At 48.7% G+C, this 18,329-nt stretch overlaps 5 protein-coding genes across 5 annotated transcripts; 1 reads left to right on the forward strand and 4 right to left on the reverse strand.

The window, feature by feature from the left end:
• Nucleotides 1–83: 83 nt before the first annotated feature.
• On the reverse strand, nt 84–2,628 carry K444DRAFT_546422 (kinase-like protein; the record flags this gene model as incomplete). The annotated part of the gene is made up of 6 exons (XM_024876221.1): nt 84–851; nt 903–971; nt 1,021–1,633; nt 1,688–1,831; nt 1,884–2,214; nt 2,268–2,628. The coding sequence occupies 6 exons, from the start codon at nt 2,626–2,628 to the stop codon at nt 84–86; spliced, it is 2,286 nt and encodes a 761-aa protein (XP_024728698.1).
• A 469-nt stretch (nt 2,629–3,097) lies between these two features.
• Nucleotides 3,098–5,544, reverse strand: K444DRAFT_620888 (uncharacterized protein). Its single transcript, XM_024881796.1, has 5 exons — nt 5,337–5,544; nt 5,211–5,281; nt 4,629–5,105; nt 3,817–4,579; nt 3,098–3,766 (listed from the first exon to the last, which is right to left on the reverse strand). The coding sequence occupies exons 1-5, from the start codon at nt 5,350–5,352 to the stop codon at nt 3,561–3,563; spliced, it is 1,533 nt and encodes a 510-aa protein (XP_024728699.1). The 5' UTR covers nt 5,353–5,544; the 3' UTR covers nt 3,098–3,560.
• A 532-nt stretch (nt 5,545–6,076) lies between these two features.
• On the reverse strand, nt 6,077–7,040 carry K444DRAFT_637045 (PfpI endopeptidase-like protein; the record flags this gene model as incomplete). The annotated part of the gene is made up of 3 exons (XM_024884076.1): nt 6,077–6,124; nt 6,223–6,380; nt 6,491–7,040. The coding sequence occupies 3 exons, from the start codon at nt 7,038–7,040 to the stop codon at nt 6,077–6,079; spliced, it is 756 nt and encodes a 251-aa protein (XP_024728700.1).
• A 3,667-nt stretch (nt 7,041–10,707) lies between these two features.
• Nucleotides 10,708–14,439, forward strand: K444DRAFT_545012 (DNA repair protein; the record flags this gene model as incomplete). The annotated part of the gene is made up of 1 exon (XM_024876099.1): nt 10,708–14,439. The coding sequence occupies one exon, from the start codon at nt 10,708–10,710 to the stop codon at nt 14,437–14,439; it is 3,732 nt and encodes a 1,243-aa protein (XP_024728701.1).
• Nucleotides 14,440–14,715: 276 nt separating this feature from the next.
• On the reverse strand, nt 14,716–15,358 carry K444DRAFT_544826 (WSC-domain-containing protein; the record flags this gene model as incomplete). The annotated part of the gene is made up of 2 exons (XM_024876084.1): nt 14,716–14,950; nt 15,039–15,358. The coding sequence occupies 2 exons, from the start codon at nt 15,356–15,358 to the stop codon at nt 14,716–14,718; spliced, it is 555 nt and encodes a 184-aa protein (XP_024728702.1).
• Nucleotides 15,359–18,329: the final 2,971 nt, after the last annotated feature.

An 18,329-nucleotide genomic window follows, 5' to 3' on the forward strand; every position in this document is an offset into this window, starting at 1 on the left:
TCAATCCTATTCAAGGAGCAGCCGGCGCAACAAAGAAACGAATAATCCTCGTACGTACAAAATCCACTCTCCTACGAGGCATCTTAATGAATGCTCAATCTAGGTCGAGGCCAGACAGGCCGCTTGGCTGCTCCACTTCCAACTACTACACTGCTCTGTCTGCTGGAACTAGACCTGCTCATACTTTGTCTGCGAGGCCGGTATCTTCGATATGTATACCCGAGAAAAGCCCCTTTCTTTCTCAACTCCAAGACTTTCGGGGCGGTGTCCTTGTCCCGCAGCAATCGGTCTCTAGGCCTCTTCTTTTCTTTGCGTCCATAATGTTTGACGAAGCCTTTCAAGTATTCTTTTTGCTCCTCGCACATTGAAAATGCGTCAATCTCTCTTTCAACTTTCTTCAACTTCACGGAATTGTGGGGGCGTTCAATGAAGCCTTTGGCAATAGTTTGAATCTCCTGGGGAAATGGTTTCAACGCTTCAGCAATCTCCTCCGCGGTCGGTGGAGGTCCGGAGGTGGACTCAGAGAAGTCGGAGATAGGATCTTCTTCGTCGAAGTAATGCGTATCATCCATTGATTTAATGTTCGGAACGAAAGGCGGTGTCATGGTATGCAAGCGGTCCCATTGCACATCTCGGAACCACTTATGACTCTTGATATCTTCGGCATCGTTCGGATAAACATAGCGACCGGCATAGTCTTGGTTTTGATGAGTGCTGGAGGGGTGATTGTTTACTTTGTATCGTTTGGAGCAAAGACGATGATCTTTCTCCTGGATGATACTTCGGATGAGGTCCTGGCATCTCTTGCTGACCAATGGTTTATTGGGAAAGCTGAAGGTCGTCTTGTGATTCTGTTTTGAAGTTAGCCAATGTGCATTTTGGACGGTGCTTTTTCTACTTACGAGAATATTAATCTTTGTCTGTTGTCTTCCACCTTCTTCAGCCAAGAATGGTGTGTGGCCATACAAACACTGTAACACAGGTCAGCATTGAACCTTGCAGAGACATTCCTCTCCTCACTTCATATAAAATGACCGCCACACTCCACCAATCGCTACGAGCATCATACAATTCTCCTCTGACCACTTCCGGTGCCATATACTGGCTGGTGCCCACGACCGATCGTGCAAGAGTTCTGTTGCCGTATCGATTGCGCCAATTCAAAATTGAGTCGCAGTCGGAACCGTTTGAAGTGTTGATCTCGTGGCGCTCTTTTCCACCCATCATCACATGGGCTATCTTCATAGCCGCAGCTACATTACGGCCCTCTTTTTTGTCAATGGAATCGCCTTCAACGTTGATGCCTAGCTTCGTGAGCAGCGAGTATCGGTGATTGTTGTAATAAGCTTGGTCGTGAGACCAATGTCCATCGAAAGCAAGACCAAAGTCTGAAATTTTCAAATGTCCTGAAGCAGAGATGAGAAAGTTATCTGGTTTAACATCTCGATGGATCCAGCGGAGTGCGTGGGCTTCTTCGATGCACAGAATCATTTCGGCAATGTACCACTTTGTAACAGGCTCCGTGAGTATGTTATCGCGGATCAGCAGACCAAGGAAGTCCCCACCAGGCATGTAGTCCATGATCAGGTAAAGGTTATTTGAGTCTTGGAAACTTGTAATCAGTGGGACGACCCTACACAAATTAGCCATGTGGGGGGTACAGCAACTGTTACAGGTAATCGCGTACCATCGAGATCCCTCTGCAGAAACGAGAAAGTCACGCTCGGCCCGAAGATGTCCTTCTTGACTGTTTCGGAGCATGTCAGACTTACGAATGACCTTCATGGCGTAGATTTGTTTCTTCAGTTTGGGCTCTTGAGGAGATCTATTGCTGTGAGAATCTGCATGTGTAGATAGTTTGTTTGACCCACAAATTTTCCGACTTCTCTCTGACCAGACGGACAACACCAAAGCTTCCCTTCCCCAGGACTTTAACGACCTCGTACTTGGACGCAAGGCTATCTTTCCCCTTCATTATATTACCAGATCGTGCTTTCATGACACGAGTTTCTCGAAGATGATCCGTTTCGTCCTTCGCCCAAGTTCGGCGTCTTTCGTCTTTCTCGGTCTGAGGCAAGGTTGAATCTTGGTAAAGGGCACCTTCCAGCTGGCGACGGCGCAAGGAGCGAGGGGTCAATTGAACAGATGTGAGGCTGTTATAATAGCATTCGAAAAACACTTTAGCTGAAGCAGCCTTTTCAATTGTGACCACAGCTGCTCTGTGTGTTAGAAGATTGAGTTGCTGTCATTAAAACAAAAGAACTCACTTGGAACAGGCTCGGGCGTTTCTACACACTCTACTTCAGCGATTGGTGCAAGGGTGTTTTCGTTCGAACCTCCTTCCCCAGTTGCCTGCTTGGACACCACCTTTTTGTTCTCAGAAGAGTGTTGTGATACACCTTTGGACTTTGATGAGAATTTTGAGTCGAGAGAAGTCTTTCCAGTAGATTCTCCGGGCCGTGGAATGGACGATTTCCCACTGTTGGAACTGGATTCGGGGCTGGTAGGCGGGGAAGGCTCTGTTGTAATTTCGATCACACCTCTATCGATGCTGATGACGCTCGGCCGAGACTTGAACTGAGCACGATGTACCACTGTAGGTTCAAGTTGTCCTTTCAAGAGGACCATGGAGAACCTGCGGCTTTGTGCCGACGTGCTCGGTTGGGGGGATGCTGATCTTGGTTCCGCCACAGATGCACCCGATACTACATAATGTAGATCAGTCCAGATGTCTGAGGGTGATGAGGGATGATGTGTTTAACGGTGCTCTTACCACTGTTTGTCAGGGAACGCAGGACTGACATGAGCTTTGAACCATGCTTTCTAGCCTTTGAAGCTCTACGCTCAGGAGACTCGGGTGGAGTAGGAGGTTCATTGACAAATACTCTACCAGGTTGTCGCTCTAAAGGAGCGCCATCCTCATAGCACCATGTGTCTGGCCTCTCGCCGGTTTTGCTGGGGCTGGGGCTACGTACGCGCTTCATCTCGAGTAGGGAGGAGAAGGAAATCTCTTGTGTCGATTAGAAATACCAGAGCTACTGATGCTGAAAAGAACGCTGTTAGCATAGACGGAAGTTGTTGTGTTGATTAAATAGAGATGGAAGTCTTGTTTCTTTAGCGTCTCCCGCGCAGGAAAGTGCGAGTAGAGAGTGCAGGTGCGAGACACCACAGCACTTGACGAGCAGATCATAGGTTATGTGATTTTTGCATTTACTACCTGACGAGCAAGCCCTTAACCTAGGCTGTGAACAATGTGCAATCTTAACTTTTTAACAACGCCCATGATGCTATGCAAACCTCCTCATTCCATGTCGCATTTTCTGCTTCCCGTCCAAAGTAAGACAGTTCATCACAGAACCACTCAGGTCGGAGACTTATGCAAAGCAGGCTTTGCGGCACAAGTGGATTATGAGTGAGATAAAGAAATTGACCGGTGTGAGGGGTGTATCGGAAATTGTACAGCAGAGAGGAAGTCGATAATGAGAGCTTTCGCCTTATTATATCGCATGAATCCAACAGAAAGTCATAAACATCAGTTGAGTAGGTTCTCGCGAGCAGGATTACTTGATTTCCAGCATTTTGATGTCGAAGACCAGGGTGCTGTTAGCTGGAATACCAGGCATGGACTTGCTGCCATAGGCCAGGTTTGCTGGGATGGTCAATCTGCGTTCGCCGCCGACGGACATGCCAGCAACGCCGATATCCCAACCCTTAATAACCTCCCCGGCTCCGAGCTTGAACGAGAATGGTTTGCCCTTCGTGTTTGCTACATGTTTTATTAGTACTAGAATATCAAGGATGTTGTGTATGACTTACAGTCAAAGACCTTGCCATCTGTGAGCTTGCCAATGTAACGCATGCTGACCTTGTGACCTTTCTTGCATGCTGGACCGGAACCGAGCTTCTTATCATCAATCTTAACACCATTGACGGTCTTAACGCCCAATGCCGCCTTGCCCGCCTTCTGCTCTGCAGCTTCAGTCTTGGCCTTCTCAGCGGAACCAGTAGGACCCTGCTCGAGATTCTTTGCAAATTGAACTTTCTTGTCGGTCTTGTCAGTCTTTGTAGAAGGTTGGTCCTTGGACTCGGTAGTCTTCGCTTCCTCGCTCTTGACAGCTGCCGCCTCACCATTGTTTTTCTTTAGCTTCTTCAACTGCTTCTTGGTGAGCTTCTGCTCCTCATCCGTATCGGGCTTGAGTGATTTGGCCATGATATCATCAAGAGAGGTGCCTTCAGTGATCTGATCGGCTGAGCGTTTGTTCTTTCCCTTCTTCTCAGCCTTGGCAACGAGTTTTGGTGCCTCTTCCTCATCAGAATCAACCTCTGTAAGACGAGGATTCTCGAGGGCGTCCAGATCATCGCTCTCATCTTCTTCCATGTCAAGCTCATCCTCATCAGGTGACAAGTCATATTCCTCCTCGTCCTCGGAATCCGAGTCATAGACCTCGTGGTGGTGGTTGTGACCATCGTCGTCGGGGATTACATAGTTGCCAGTGAGATAGATGGTGTGAGTACCAGAAACCTTGAAGAAAACGCGCTCATTCTCTGCAATAGTAATGTCTAGTGGCTGCTGGAAGTTCTATATTGTGTAAGCCTACGGTTCTCGAGGGTTGGCACAATTTCCATACCTTCTCGGGGTCGAGAGTGCAGAGCACAAACTCTTCAACTTCGATCTCTTCCTCGTCGTCGTCACTCTCCTCATCACTTTCTTCCTCATCATCGCTGGTGGCCTTCGCCTTGCCCTTCTTGTCGAGCTTAGTGCCATTTGTGCCGTTAGGCGCGTCTTCCATCTCCTCGTCGGAGGCACCCCCAATGGAGTCCATGAGTTGCTGGAGAGCAGCTGCCTTTCGGGCCTTCTTAGACTTGCTTGGATCGGAAGGGCCTCCGTTCGCCTCCTCTTCCTCATCAGACTCGCTGTCACTGTCATCTTCAGAGCTGCTGTCGGCCAACAAGGCACGCATATATTCTTGAGACTCCTCGTCATCCTCGGAACCCTCAGGTTGGCGGACGATCTTCAAAGTGGCTCGGGGACGGGTGGTGCCATTGGCAGTCTCTTGAATCTCTGCTGGCTCGCTGGGGTCAATCGCAGCCATTGTGATACGGAACTATTGGTACCATTCTCAGTAAAAATCTCGTTGCGTAACCATAAGTAAAGCGTCGCAGCTCTGGCAGGCGTCGGTGTAGGAGAGATCGAATATTCAAGCACTTACTGTGGCTGGAAAGTCTGGGACAGCTGGGACGAGAACATCTCCGCATGGGACTTCGAGCCCATATAGGGCAACTAGATGTCTTGTCAGCTCGAGTTCAAAGTAGTAGACTTCCCCGGAATCAAGTACCAGGAAGAAGAGGCATATTTGATTGTTAATAACCAATTCTCTCAAAGTCAATGCTCAAAGAAGTTCGAAAATGGTGAGAAGGGGTATTCCACAATGCGCAACGAATCTCCCAACGAAGGTGATCAACAGCGGCGCAGTTGATGGTTTTTGCAAAGGAGAACTCGAGCTCAGAACTTTTTTTTTGGCTGGCGGTAGCGCTAAGATAAACCATTGCCACTAAGAAAGCCGGGGTTGATACAGGTCACGTGTTGGCCTTAACCTTACTTCCCTTCTCGAGGGCCAAAAAAAGCGGCACTGAACTTCAATGTCCTTGCTCAATTTGGTCATTGGAGGGAGACGATATCCAATGTCCCAGAACCTCATAGACAATCGGAGAGGCTAGACTTCGAATGTATCATAAACTAAGGGAACTGTCTTGAGAGGAAGTATATGAAATAGTCCAAGTTGACCTTCAGTGCCGCTTTTTGGTCCACTGCGAGCCCCCTTTCCTCATCGTTTTCATCGAAACCGATAGTTTTGACGATTGTGCACTACTCTCATGTTCGAATGTCTAGCTAAGTATCTTCTTAAATTTCTATAAATGTTTTCGAATTCGATCGTCGGGATTGGGCACGAGAGGTACATTTAGGGCCATCGAGTTTCTTGCAACACGAAGGACAACTCTTAGTAAATGAAACAATTCTTAAATCGGTACCATTCTTATTTTATACACTGCTCGAAAGTCAAATCATTTAGACCAATTATGCTTTCTTTGGCTTCCCATTTCCCACCGTGAAGGCCCTTAAGATCTATCATCGAGTTAGTATGGAAAATTCGCGAGATGCAGGAGGAAACTCAGGAGCTGAGGAGCCGGGTTTCAGAGACAGATGCGCATGCAGGAGCTCACCTGCCATAGCCACCATAGAGTCTCCCTCGTATTACTTTTGGTATACTCGATGCCCTTCTGGCCTACATCTGCCATTGCCAGCGCGGCCTCCGACGCAGGTCCGGGAAAGTTCTTCCTGATATATTCTGCTACCATTTCCTGACCATTTGTGATCCCACCTGCTCGACATCAGCCCTGCCTAATCTAGGCTGAAATGGAGGGGTTCGCAGAATGCATTGCAAAACTTGGAGAGGACGAAGAAAATTGGCTGTAGATGAGGTTTACTTACCGCTTGTCCAAATGCTTCCCTCTTTCACCCATCTCTTGTCATCAACCCAGGTCGTGTCAGGGAAATCCTTTCGCAACTTCGGCACGAGCCCCCTCGGACCGCTAGCCTTCTTTCCCTTCAAGATTCCACTTTGACCGAGGATGATACATCCAGTACAGACGCTCAATATATCAGTCGACCTTCCATCGTTTCCTCTCCAAGCAGCATGCCCATTGACAAAGTCCAGCACCTCGGCATCAAAGATCGTAGCAGGGTTTGGCCCAGGAACTAGAAGGATATCAAGCATACCCGGCTGAACTTCCTTATCTTTTGTCGTCTTGGAGATCTTCAAGATTGCCTTTGCCGTAAGCTCGATGTGTGTACCGCTTTCTGGCATGGAAATATAATAGATCGTGGACGGCGTACCCAACTCGAAAATTAGGGCAGGAAGTGTACAAGCTCGCAGATACTCTGGAGACATCATTCCGAAGAGATCGATAGGCGAGAGGTCCAATAGTTGGGCCCCACTGGGGATGAAAACACCAATGCGAAGCTCTTTTGTGGCCGCCATTGTTGCTATTCAGGAAGATCGTTTCAGGCGAATACGGGGTCCGTCAGCCGTGCTATATGAATTGTTGAAATTCGGTGAGCAGCCTCCAAGTACAGAAAACGCTCTACTTCTTATTAAACTCTTCAATACCATCGCGGACCAATTCCTGTGTGGCCGTCCGTGGGCTGACATGACGGATATGTGGATGTAGTCTGAGGAGCAGGTGCTGGTGAGATTTCGTGACAGGCCCAGATTTCCACTAAGAAAGGAAACTTGAGATTTATCTGCAGGCCCCATATCTTCGTTCTCAGCGGGAGGATGGCAATATTCATGGAAATAGAATGGACATCCGTGCTGCCACACATGTCGGGTGAACGTTGCACCGCCCTGCTGTAAAGCCGTCGACGAACAATAACTTTGCTCTAGCATGCAAGTGTCAAAACCTGGTCTTTAAAATCACGAAAAAGCTTCTACTCACAGATGGATTCAAAGAGAGCCACCGCACTCTCCAGCCCATTCGTTGGGACACAGAATACAACACTCAACACGTTCGTAAGAACAGTACTCGGGACTTTCCAGACGTGTGACCAAAGCAGAAGATGCAGCAGCGGCCAGCAAACCGCCGAGAAAAAGAATGCAGAACCTCATTTCAACGTCATCCAGATATTGAACGGTCTATTGAAGCATTTGAAGAAGGGGTGTAGTCAACGATTTATTCTCTTGTACAGTGGGACAAACTGCGCCACCGCTATTTTTGTTGCAAGTTTATCACGACCCGGAGCGGAAGACCTGAAGGCAAACAGCTCTGTTTGGGTGTGTATGTAAACGTCTAAAGAGAGAAAAGAAGAGAGGAGCGGGGAGCTCGAGCTAAGTACAGGGTGCCACGCTAGGGCCAGGTCATGTGACGCTGACGTCACAACAAAGTTTGATCCTCCAGCCACCACCTATCCTCCTACTTCCTGGCCAAGAACATAATCTTTCTCGACAAAAAATCCTCCCATCTCCACCATCTTCTTGTCTATCTATAATGAGTAATTGGAGAGAGACTTGTGCTGATCAGGGGACGACAACTAGGTTTGCGTGATCTTGTGAGCCTCGCAAGTTATGGCAAGGAGTCGAAGATAGTAGACATAAGTTGAGACCCCGTTGTCTAGTTCAGATCTATGGCGAACTTTCCCCTCAGCCATCCTCCATAGTAAAAGAACAGTATAGGACTTGGTGCTAGAATAATTGCGAGAAATCCAAGACACTAAAGCCCCAGCCGGGTCCTAACTTTTCCAGTAACAGTGGAGTAAACAGAGGAACCACTCCTCCGATGATGCTCCTGAACAAAGCGCCAGCAGCAGTGGCAGATGCAGCATGCTTTTCAAAACTGTCGATGTAATAATTTTGAGTCGAGTTGAATATTGCAGCCTGTCCAATGCCGTAAAAGCATGTTGATAGAATTGTAGCAAATCAGTGAACGTGAAATTCTACAGTCCAAGCAAACCCTAAGTAACCGGAGAGTCAGCAATTACTCGATTAACATTGCTTCGGGAGAGGGCATTATCTTAGGAGAAAATCATGAAACTGTCAGAGGTAGGATAAGGATTTCTCCCCAACACATACAGAACAGAGAGACTGGAACCAGTACCAAACCGACATTAGCAATGGAAGGTCGATATTCGGGTTTGCTCTTGTTATGCTTCTCGGAAAGTCAAGTACAAACGGTGTCGATCTTAAGAACAAGAAACCAAACTGCAGTGAGGAATCCAAGACCCAGGCCAAGATATATTAACCCAACTTTCAAGATGCTGAAGCCGTGTCCGTTCACCGGAAACTGACCTAGCACAACGAGAGAGTAAGCAAGTAATCAACGAAGAGGGCTTTGAGAGAATAGGGACATGGGTTCTTAGAGAAATTGTCGCTCCGGCTACTTGTGACGGCTGGCGTAAGGGCATGATCTGCCAAGGACAGGATATCGGAAACAGGCACAAAACGAAGCTAAGCCGGAATTGCTTGGACGGAACAATACTAAAGGTCGAGGCATCCTCCCTACTTTGTTCCATAGCTTAGTATTTTCTAATACATGAGATTCTTTGAACTTTGAGCCTTCGACCATTGCATTGATCCCGCCGTCACACTACTCACTGAAATTGGGTGTACAAACTGTAGTTAGTTGTAAATATGAGAGCCTGGTGGCTAGTCATTGTTAGGACGACGGGTTGGGTAAATAGGATGCAAAGTGGCCGTTGAATCGTATGAGCGAGCTTCGTTGTCAAGGGCCAGTCATCTTCCCCATCAAAATAGTACTTTCCTCCCTCGGATTTCTCCTTCTCTTTTTTCCGCTAAGCGGGTAAGATAGGGACGTAGGTCTTTTTAAGAAGGAAAAATCCCCCGGTAATTGCAACGCCGCAGATGATAAGAAGCACCGAAAATAGCCATGGGCACTCGAGGGTTGACAAAATGACGCCTCCCAAGAGAGGCCCAAGCAGATGCATACCAGCCAAATATAACCGCACGCTCACTGGGTTGGTAATTATCGCTGATCGTCCCACCGTCATTGAATAGCTACACCTGTGCGACCATCAGAATTCGAATTCTCTATGAATCAATATGTACGTACTACCGAAGAACCCAGCGAACGTTCGCAGGGTAATGAGGACAGGCAAAGTCTTTGCGAGAGCTGTGGGTATTTGGAGTAAAGTAAATGGAGTAAAGTAAATGGAGTAAAGTAAATAAGGTAAAGCAAATCAGATACAGGGGGTTTCTTCCAAACGTCTCTCTGAGAGGTGCTAGAAGGAGTGGTCCGATTCCCAACACGACCACAAATCCAGTTTGGCAGCCTATCACTTCAATCTCCCGAGCTTTTAAAGATCCCACAATCTGCCAGATTCTTAGAGCAAACATGCTGCTTGGCGGCGGACTGAGGACCACGCAATTGTTACCAAGACCCGAGATATGTGACTTGCTGGACATGCTCGCGATGATCGCAATGTTTGCCAGCTTCTTCCATTTCCCCCAAGCACGGGGATTAGACGGATCTTCTTTCGAGAACTCGATGAGCTGTTTTCAAGGCCAGATACTTCTTTGAAGAGTGGTTGATGCACCTGTCTGTCATTCCCACCTTCACTTTCCTCGTCTTGAGGGGCGACCTCTCGCTCGAGACACCTAGCATGGTTCGGGGATGCATGGCTATGACGGAACTCTTTTGAATCACGAAGAAATAGGAAAGAATATGTGATAATTCCATTTGCATGAGAATGAGATGAAACATAGTCGAAGGTTATTTTAGTAAGACCTGGGACGGTGACGAGCACATAGATCCATACAAAAACTGCCCACGATACATGCCCTCCACAACCGAAACTTTGGGCTCGGAGGAGATTGCCGAATATGAACGTACTCATAAGCTGGCATGATTTATCTGGAATGGCTGACATCTTGTCAAACCGTCAAATGATATTGTTTGACGTGAGAGAAGAACCTCGATTGCGTGTTGACGACATTGCAAACAGAGGTTTTAGGTGAGATCACGTGATCATAGGCTTCAACGCGCTTCTCGTCGTGGCGATGTCGCGTTGACGGGCAGCACACGGATCCTTGACCCTCCCGGATGGAGACAAAACCTTCCATCAAGTATGCTCTTCATGATCACTTCCGTGAGCTAGGACTGCTTTGATGCAGGAGAACTACTCCCAAGCCGAAGATGGGAAGCAGGCTGGAGAAAGGGTCGCAAGCCGTCCGAAAGAGGATCGAGGCACATTCCTTTGAGAATGAAGAGGGCGATGAGTACGAGGGTTCGAAGTTTGGAGGGTTCTCCGACTACTTTCGCCGCAAGAAGATCAAGTTGCAAAATCTCGATGCCGAAGTTCGCTCGCAGTCTGCTGGCAAGCCAGCCATCTTCCGGGGGGTCGTGGCCCATGTGAACGGCTACACGCAACCATCCTTGAATGATCTCCATCATCTCATCGTGAGCTATGGGGGCGGATTTATGCAGTATTTGGATGGGAAGACCACAGTCACTCATATCATTGCGGCAAATCTCACACCCAAAAAAGCCATCGAGTTTCGACGATACCGAATCGTGAAGCCTGCGTGGATCGTTGATAGCGCAGCAGCTCAGAAACTGCTGCCGTGGGATGCCTATCGGGTCATTGATGAGGGCTCAGGACAAAGGCTGCTGGGGTTTGATGAAGGTAAAATAGTGAGCCAACCCAATACGCAACAAGGAGGCTACAGAGACCAGACGAACACCAGCTGGTACACCAGCCAGGTCAAGAATGTTGCAGAAGATATCGACAACGAAGATGGAGCTCAATTTCCGAGCACGCAGGCTGTGTCTTTGAATGGGGTTGGCACGTACATGGCAGGTCCTTCCAAAGAGCAGGCCCAAGTGCCAGCGCCGAAGGGAGAAGACATTGGTTACCAGAACCCTGCTTCTTCTGGAAGTTTTGAGGTTACGTCTTCATTAGAAGATGCTCTCAATAGCGCCGATATGAAGGGGAATCCTGGTCAGGCAACATTATCAAAGGAATGCCACCCTACTTCAGCATTTTCACCTGGACCTGAGGCGCAATCTGCTGCGGCTCCCACGGTAGAGGAGGCTGAAATCCCCGAAGCCACTCCAGGTTCGCGAGAGATCACAAACAATCTAACTGATCAGCCTTTTCCCAATCTCGGGAAATGGCCCCCCGACCTTGACGGCATCTCTCCTTCCAAGAAAGCCAAAGCCATGACTGCAGAAGAGCACAATGCTATCTTATTGGCAGACCCTCATATCCGGAAGTCATCGACTGGAAACCCAGACTTCATCAGGCAATACTATTCGGAATCACGCCTGCACTACCTATCTACCTGGAAATCCGAGCTCAAATCTCGATTCCAACAAATGGCTGCTGAGAAAACAGCTTCTCAGAGACAGCCTGCAAAACGGAAGCCTGGAGCGCGACGATATGTCATGCATGTGGATTTCGATTCATTCTTCTGCGCTGTATCTCTGCTCAGTGCACCAGAGTACATTGACAAGCCGGCCGTGGTTGCTCATGGTAGCGGTACTGGATCCGAGATTGCAAGTTGCAACTATCCAGCCAGATCTTTTGGGGTAAAGAATGGCATGTGGATGAAGAATGCTTTGAAGCTGTGCCCGAACATCAAAGTGCTTCCTTACGACTTCCCAGCTTATGAAGAGGCGAGCAAAGGCTTCTACGAGGCAATTTTGGATGTGGGAGGCGTCGTCCAAAGTGTGAGCATTGACGAAGCACTCGTGGACATCAGCAGCCTCTGCCTGCCTGCAGGTGGTACTGACGGTGTTGGTGTTCATGAAGGCAGTACATGGAAGGAGCAAGAAAAAGCGGATCATATCGCACAAGAGCTTCGGGTGCGAATCAAAGAGAAAACGAAATGTGCGGTATCCGTTGGTATCGGAGGCAACATCCTACTTGCCAAAGTTGCACTTCGAAAAGCCAAACCAGCTGGACAGCACCAGATCAAGCCTGAAGAAGTCTTGGACTTCATTGGCGAGCTCAGTGTTCAAGACTTACCTGGTGTCGCCTACAGTATAGGAGGGAAACTCGAAGAAATTGGTGTGAAGTTTGTGAAAGACATCCGACACTTGACAAAAGATCGGTTTATGACGGTCCTCGGGCCCAAGACTGGTGAAAAGATATGGGACTACTCTCGAGGCATCGATCGTACCGAGGTTGGAGAGCAAGTTGTTCGGAAATCAGTTTCAGCAGAGGTCAATTGGGGCATAAGATTTATCTCCCAACCGGAGGCTGAGGAGTTTGTCCAAAATCTATGTGTTGAGGTGCAGCGTCGTTTGATCGAGCAGAGAGTGAAAGGCAGACAACTCACGATGAAGATTATGAGGAAATCTGCAGACGCTCCGCTTGACCCACCAAAACATTTGGGCCATGGCAAGTGTGACACATTTAACAAAAGCATCGTCCTTGGGGTTGCAACTAATGACGCCAAAATCATTGGGAGAGAAGCCATTTCGATTCTCCGCAGCTATGGCTTCTCCCCAGGAGAGCTTAGGGGTCTCGGTGTGCAGATGACCAAACTCGAATTATTGAGGGCTTCCGGTGATCCTCTGGCAGATGGTAGCCAGAAACGTATCAGCTTTAGTCTTTCGAACGCACCAAAGCGGGCGAAACAACTGACTGAAGATCCGATTGATGATCCGCAAACTCCTAAGAAATGGAAGGCCACACCGATGAGCGGAGACAAATTCGGGAGCAAGACACCCGAGGATCCAATTGATAAATCTATCGCTCATCAAAAACCCAGGAGGCCCACTACCAAATTGTTTGATGGCTCTGATCCCATCGATGATAAGAATAGTCCCCTGAGAGCAAAAGCTACACCTCTCCATCCTGCGACTGCTATCGCTAGAGCCAATGCTTCTGATCAAAGTGCAAGGAAGTTGCTCAATCTTGCGGGTACTCAATTTATTTTGCCTACCCAGATAGATCAGAACGTACTAGTAGAGCTTCCACAAGACATCAGGTCCAAGCTCTTGGCGCAAAGTAGAAGTAGGTCTACATCGAGAGACCAATCACCAGCAGTTCAGTCAAGGTCTCAAAGTCCTTGTCGAGAAGCATCGATGGCGTTACCTTCTCAGCTGGACCCGGAAGTTTTCGAAGCATTGCCGGACGATATGAAAGCAGAAATCCTAGAGTCTTACTCTTCAAACACTGGCGCATCTCTCGCACAAAGCCTCCTGCCACCATCGCCTCGCAAGATACGCCCAGTAAATACAATAAAGAAAACTACCCCCGTCAAGAAACGTGGGCGCCCGCCAGGAGCGCTTAACCGCAAAAACAGACAGGACCCATACTCAACCCTCACACAGTCAAATTTTGTGCCAAGCAAAGCTGAAGCTTTTGCAAGATCCAGGGAGAATGGAGCAGAATCCGATGGGTACTCGTCAGATACCTTGGATCCAGACTTCCTTTCTGCTCTCCCTGAAGATGTCCGTCAGGAGATTATAAACGAACACAAACGAAAACGGCTTGCAAAGAAAGGTGGTCTCATGACTTCTACTGCTGGCAAGAAACGACGTCCTCCTGAAGCACCTCAACTCGGCCAACGGAAACTTCGTCTTCCTCCAAGGGAGCCAAGGCCTACTTTCACAACGCGAGAATTGAGCAGCGTGCCTCAGTTGAGAGTCACGCTTACTGCGTGGCATAAAGAATTTGCAGAAGACGGGCCGCATCCAGACGACGTTGCAGCCATGGAAAGATACTTGAGAAGAGTTGTACTCGACGAACGAGATATGAGCAAGGTTGTCAGTCTAGTCAGGTGGCTTAGCTGGCTCATTGAAGAATCTGATGATGATAACAAAGGCACGAGAGCATGGACAACGGCGTTAGAGGGCATTAAGGAGAAAGTGCAAGCAGCAGTGGAGGAACGCGGGCTTGGCATGCTAGACTTGTAACATATTAGCATTTAGCATTTGTCTCTTCCAATTACAACAGCATCAAGCCGCAACGCCCAGTCTATTCAAGCTTGCTTGGCTCTATAAACATTTCCCAACCCAAGAAGCTCAGTCCAGCACGCAAACAATCAACTCCAAAGTACCAGCCAATATATTTATCCCTCCAATCCAAAACGGTCTTCCAGCGAACACGAATCTAAGAACGCCGGATTATGAACAATACTCATCAATCATTAAGATTACAGCCCTTTCTTTTATTTCCCCGATAGAAATTAATCAAGCCAAGCACAGCAAGACGGCAATGGCGATTCCGAGAGCAAGAATGCTGCCAACATGAGCCTCTCTCACGACCTTAGTCCCCGCGCCCTTTGTTGACGATTTTTGCTGGTAGATTGTCAAGGCTAGGTTCCCGCCGCAAATCTGAGTTCCATTTCCCACGCAACCAAGGTCGCAGGACGAGTCGGGGAGCTTGCTCGAGAGCGAGTTGAGATAATTGGCGCAGTAGCATTCCCTGGCAACAGTTAGCATTGAATCATTCAATTGAAGCCAAGCCCCAACAGTTATGTGCTCAAAGTACGCAAAACTCAGAGGGAACGTACCTGGTATACTCTATCCCAGCAAAAGTGTAGGAGTTTGATTTGCAAAACGACATGCAGAGCTCCGCAGTCATGGTAGTCAAATCCTCCTGGACGCCGCCGCCCAGAGCTCGGGCGCCATTTGTTCCAGTGATAAGGGTCGTCTCATTCCAACAGCCATAATACGACCATGGAGATGTTCCTGGAAAGATGCTGGCTACGGTGGTACTGGCGGGCTGGGATGCAGTCGAGGAGGTGGATTGGGCGAAAGCTTGTGCTGACAAGACTAGAATGGACGCGATAAGGACGAGGAAGCGCGCCGAAAAGAGCGTTGAGGATGCCATTGTACGTATTCGAGATGTGGGGAGGGGTTGACAGCGAGTGTGGGGAGAGAGTAATGAGTGTGGTGGTGAAGTGTGGTGGTGAAATGTGGAACTTTTGGAAGGGTGAAGATGGGATGGGATCTTGGGGCTAGGCTTTTGAGGCGAAGCGTTGGCTGGCCCCATTTAAGGGTGTTTTGCAGCTGGCCCGATTCGAGGCGGCCGAAAAGTGCTTGAAAACACGTGGTGATAAGCTTCACTCGCCGCCAAGAACGTCTTCGGCGTGAAAAAAAAAAGAAACGTTTCCTCAATTGCTTATTGCCTTGTTCATGGTCGTGTTCCAATATTCATCTTTCTTCTGAGACATGCATCCAGTTCGTACAGGTACCCGATGCCACGAACTGCCACATCGCAGCCCTTGAGCTCGGGCCGCCTCACAAGATCCTGAAGCGCGTTGATGAGGGTATTTGCTGCAGCGCCAGAGCACGTTGCAATTCGCTGAGAATTCGTTTTGCTGCCAGTCGATTCGCCAATGCTACCCTTCATCTCTTGTTGACTGGTTTTCCCTAACCCCTCACTTAGCTCCCCTATCAAAGGAATCACGAGCTCTTCCCAACCTGCGCAATCAGGACAATATATTGGGAAACGCCTTTGCGGGAAGGAGAGGGTTTGTCTTTTGTCCGAGGACAAGTCCAATGGTTGTTGTGGGATCATGCTCGAACCCTGTTTCCGTACCGACTCTCATCCGGTATCCTTTGACAGCGTCCAGTGTGGTCTCTGACTTGGTGACTTCCAAGGCCCTCTTATCCTGTCAAACAAGTCTTACCCTCTCGTCTTCTTTCCCCTCTGTCAGTCGGAGAATTTCAGATGTATTGTGGCGTATCGAAGTTGGTATGACCAACCTCCCTGTCTGTGTAGAGGTAGTTGCAACCCACGCAGGCGGAAAAAGAGAAAGATTGCATCGGTTGTAGAACAAGAGACTTGGAACGCTCTGTTTTAGAGCAAGATGAGTTCTCGTTTGGATAGCCTTTCACTTTGGCCGTTGTGAAGCAGGACTGCCTGTCTCAGCTACCAGTCAAGGCGCTCAAAGTCAGGAGAGAACTTGCCAGCTTGGATATCAGCAACGCCCGCCATTCTTGGCCCAGATGCTCATATAAAATTGCAAAAGAATCTCCTCGACCGAGCTATGAGTGACAGAGAAGAAGAGGAAAGAACGAAAATGTAGGGAGTGTTCGCGAGAGAGTGGAGGAGAAAGGGTCGGATTCAGTTTATGCCGAATCAAGTTAATCAAATGACGAGATACAAATCTTATCTGCACACCTGTAACTTTACAATTCCTTGTCCAATCGTCAAAGAAACCGTTCTTGGTCTTGTTCTAAGTTACGAACTTAAGATAAGGTCGAAGTCTGCAATCGCCCTTGGTTGGCACATCGCAAGGCCAAGGAAACAAGGAGAGAGCCAGGCGCTCTCCTAAAAGTCAGTACCTTTCATTGAACTGACCTGCATTTGCATCGAGGCAGCCAAGGTCCCTATTCCACTTAGATTCTATCCGTCTAAGGGGGGTGCATGCATGGTACTTCCACGCCGATACGAGGTATCACCTGCTCCTCCATCGGTAGGCCCTGCAGTGGAACATGAAAGCATCCAAGAGTCCGTTCGAGACTGAGGGCATTATCTTCCAGGAATTTGGTGCCTCAAACTGAGGATTTTCTCCAACCTTGCACGGAAGTCGAGCGCCCGGCTTCCCACTGGTATCATCGGTGTTTCTGGCTTTTGACAGCTGTTCCCTCTCAATTGGATAAACTCTCAATTCGCACGGGCAAATGAGGGGTAAGATGGGAGAGTGATTGCACCAGATTGGGCCTGAGAACTTCTCCACACGACTGTGCGTCTTTTAAGCTGTTCTTGAAAGCTTGAGTTGCTGCGACGAAGCGTCCACGGGAGACCACTGCCGAGTAAGCGGATTTTCGGGAGCTATACAAAGGACTTACTCGAAAAGAAGACTGTATCCTGACAGGTTCAGGCCGATCAGTTCACCGCTAGTGATATACATTCCTTTGTCACTATCTCAGCCGCAGGAGAAAGGATTATTGTGGGGTTTCCTGCAGTGTGCTTTTGAAATATGCTTGAAATCAGGCTCGCAAGCACTGGAACCATTCTCATGGCAGACAACTCTCCTTATCTATTGACTTTATCCAACAGGTTCGACACCGACAATTCAACCCGTGATCTTGCGCTTCATATGGGGGATCGCCAAGCGCGGGGTTGCGAGACAAATGGAAATCCCGGTCTTCATCGAACGATTGCTCCCAGCAAGGGGCATCGAGCGACGATCTCCAGGCAATCATCGTCATCTTACTGCCACCCAAACAACAATTCTCCATGCCCCCGACCTTATTGACAAGGTGCAATTCCTTCAGTCATCCTCGGAGTCAAGAAGTCATATGTACACCGTGGGGGAAGCCCAAGATTTGAGACTAGTTCTCCAACCACCCTATTTGATTCCTAACGCCAGGTGAGGTCGAGGATGAATACCATTGTTCACCGAGGCCAAAACTTGAAAACGCGAGGATCCCACTTAGCGTCTCATAGACGCTGGTCGTTGGAAGGCCAAACAATCCGATCTGGAAGATGGGCAAGCCGCCGCTCTCAGACCGAATGCAGAAGACGGAAGGTGGAGAAGCTGTCATGACCAGTTGCAATGAAAAGTATGAATGAGCATCCTGGCTCTGTTTCACACAGTGTCTGCTGTGAGGCAAAGCAGCAATCGTACGTGCTGATCGTGCAGAGGCCTTCCTAGCTTAGAACGGGTCGGGGGGCAGCAACGGGAAAGGCTTTTGGCAGATCTTCGATGTGCGGCAAGTGTGACATCACAGCAACGAGGGGCCCGGTGATTGTGCCGGGGGCATTCTTCGCACGGTATCAAAACCTTCAAAGAACCGTGGGAGACACGACCGGAAATCCCAGGGGCGTAAAGCAGAGTTAGCACTCCAGT

This window comes from Hyaloscypha bicolor, assembly GCF_002865645.1.
Source record: "Hyaloscypha bicolor E unplaced genomic scaffold K444scaffold_182, whole genome shotgun sequence".
Lineage (NCBI taxonomy): Eukaryota > Fungi > Ascomycota > Leotiomycetes > Helotiales > Hyaloscyphaceae > Hyaloscypha > Hyaloscypha bicolor.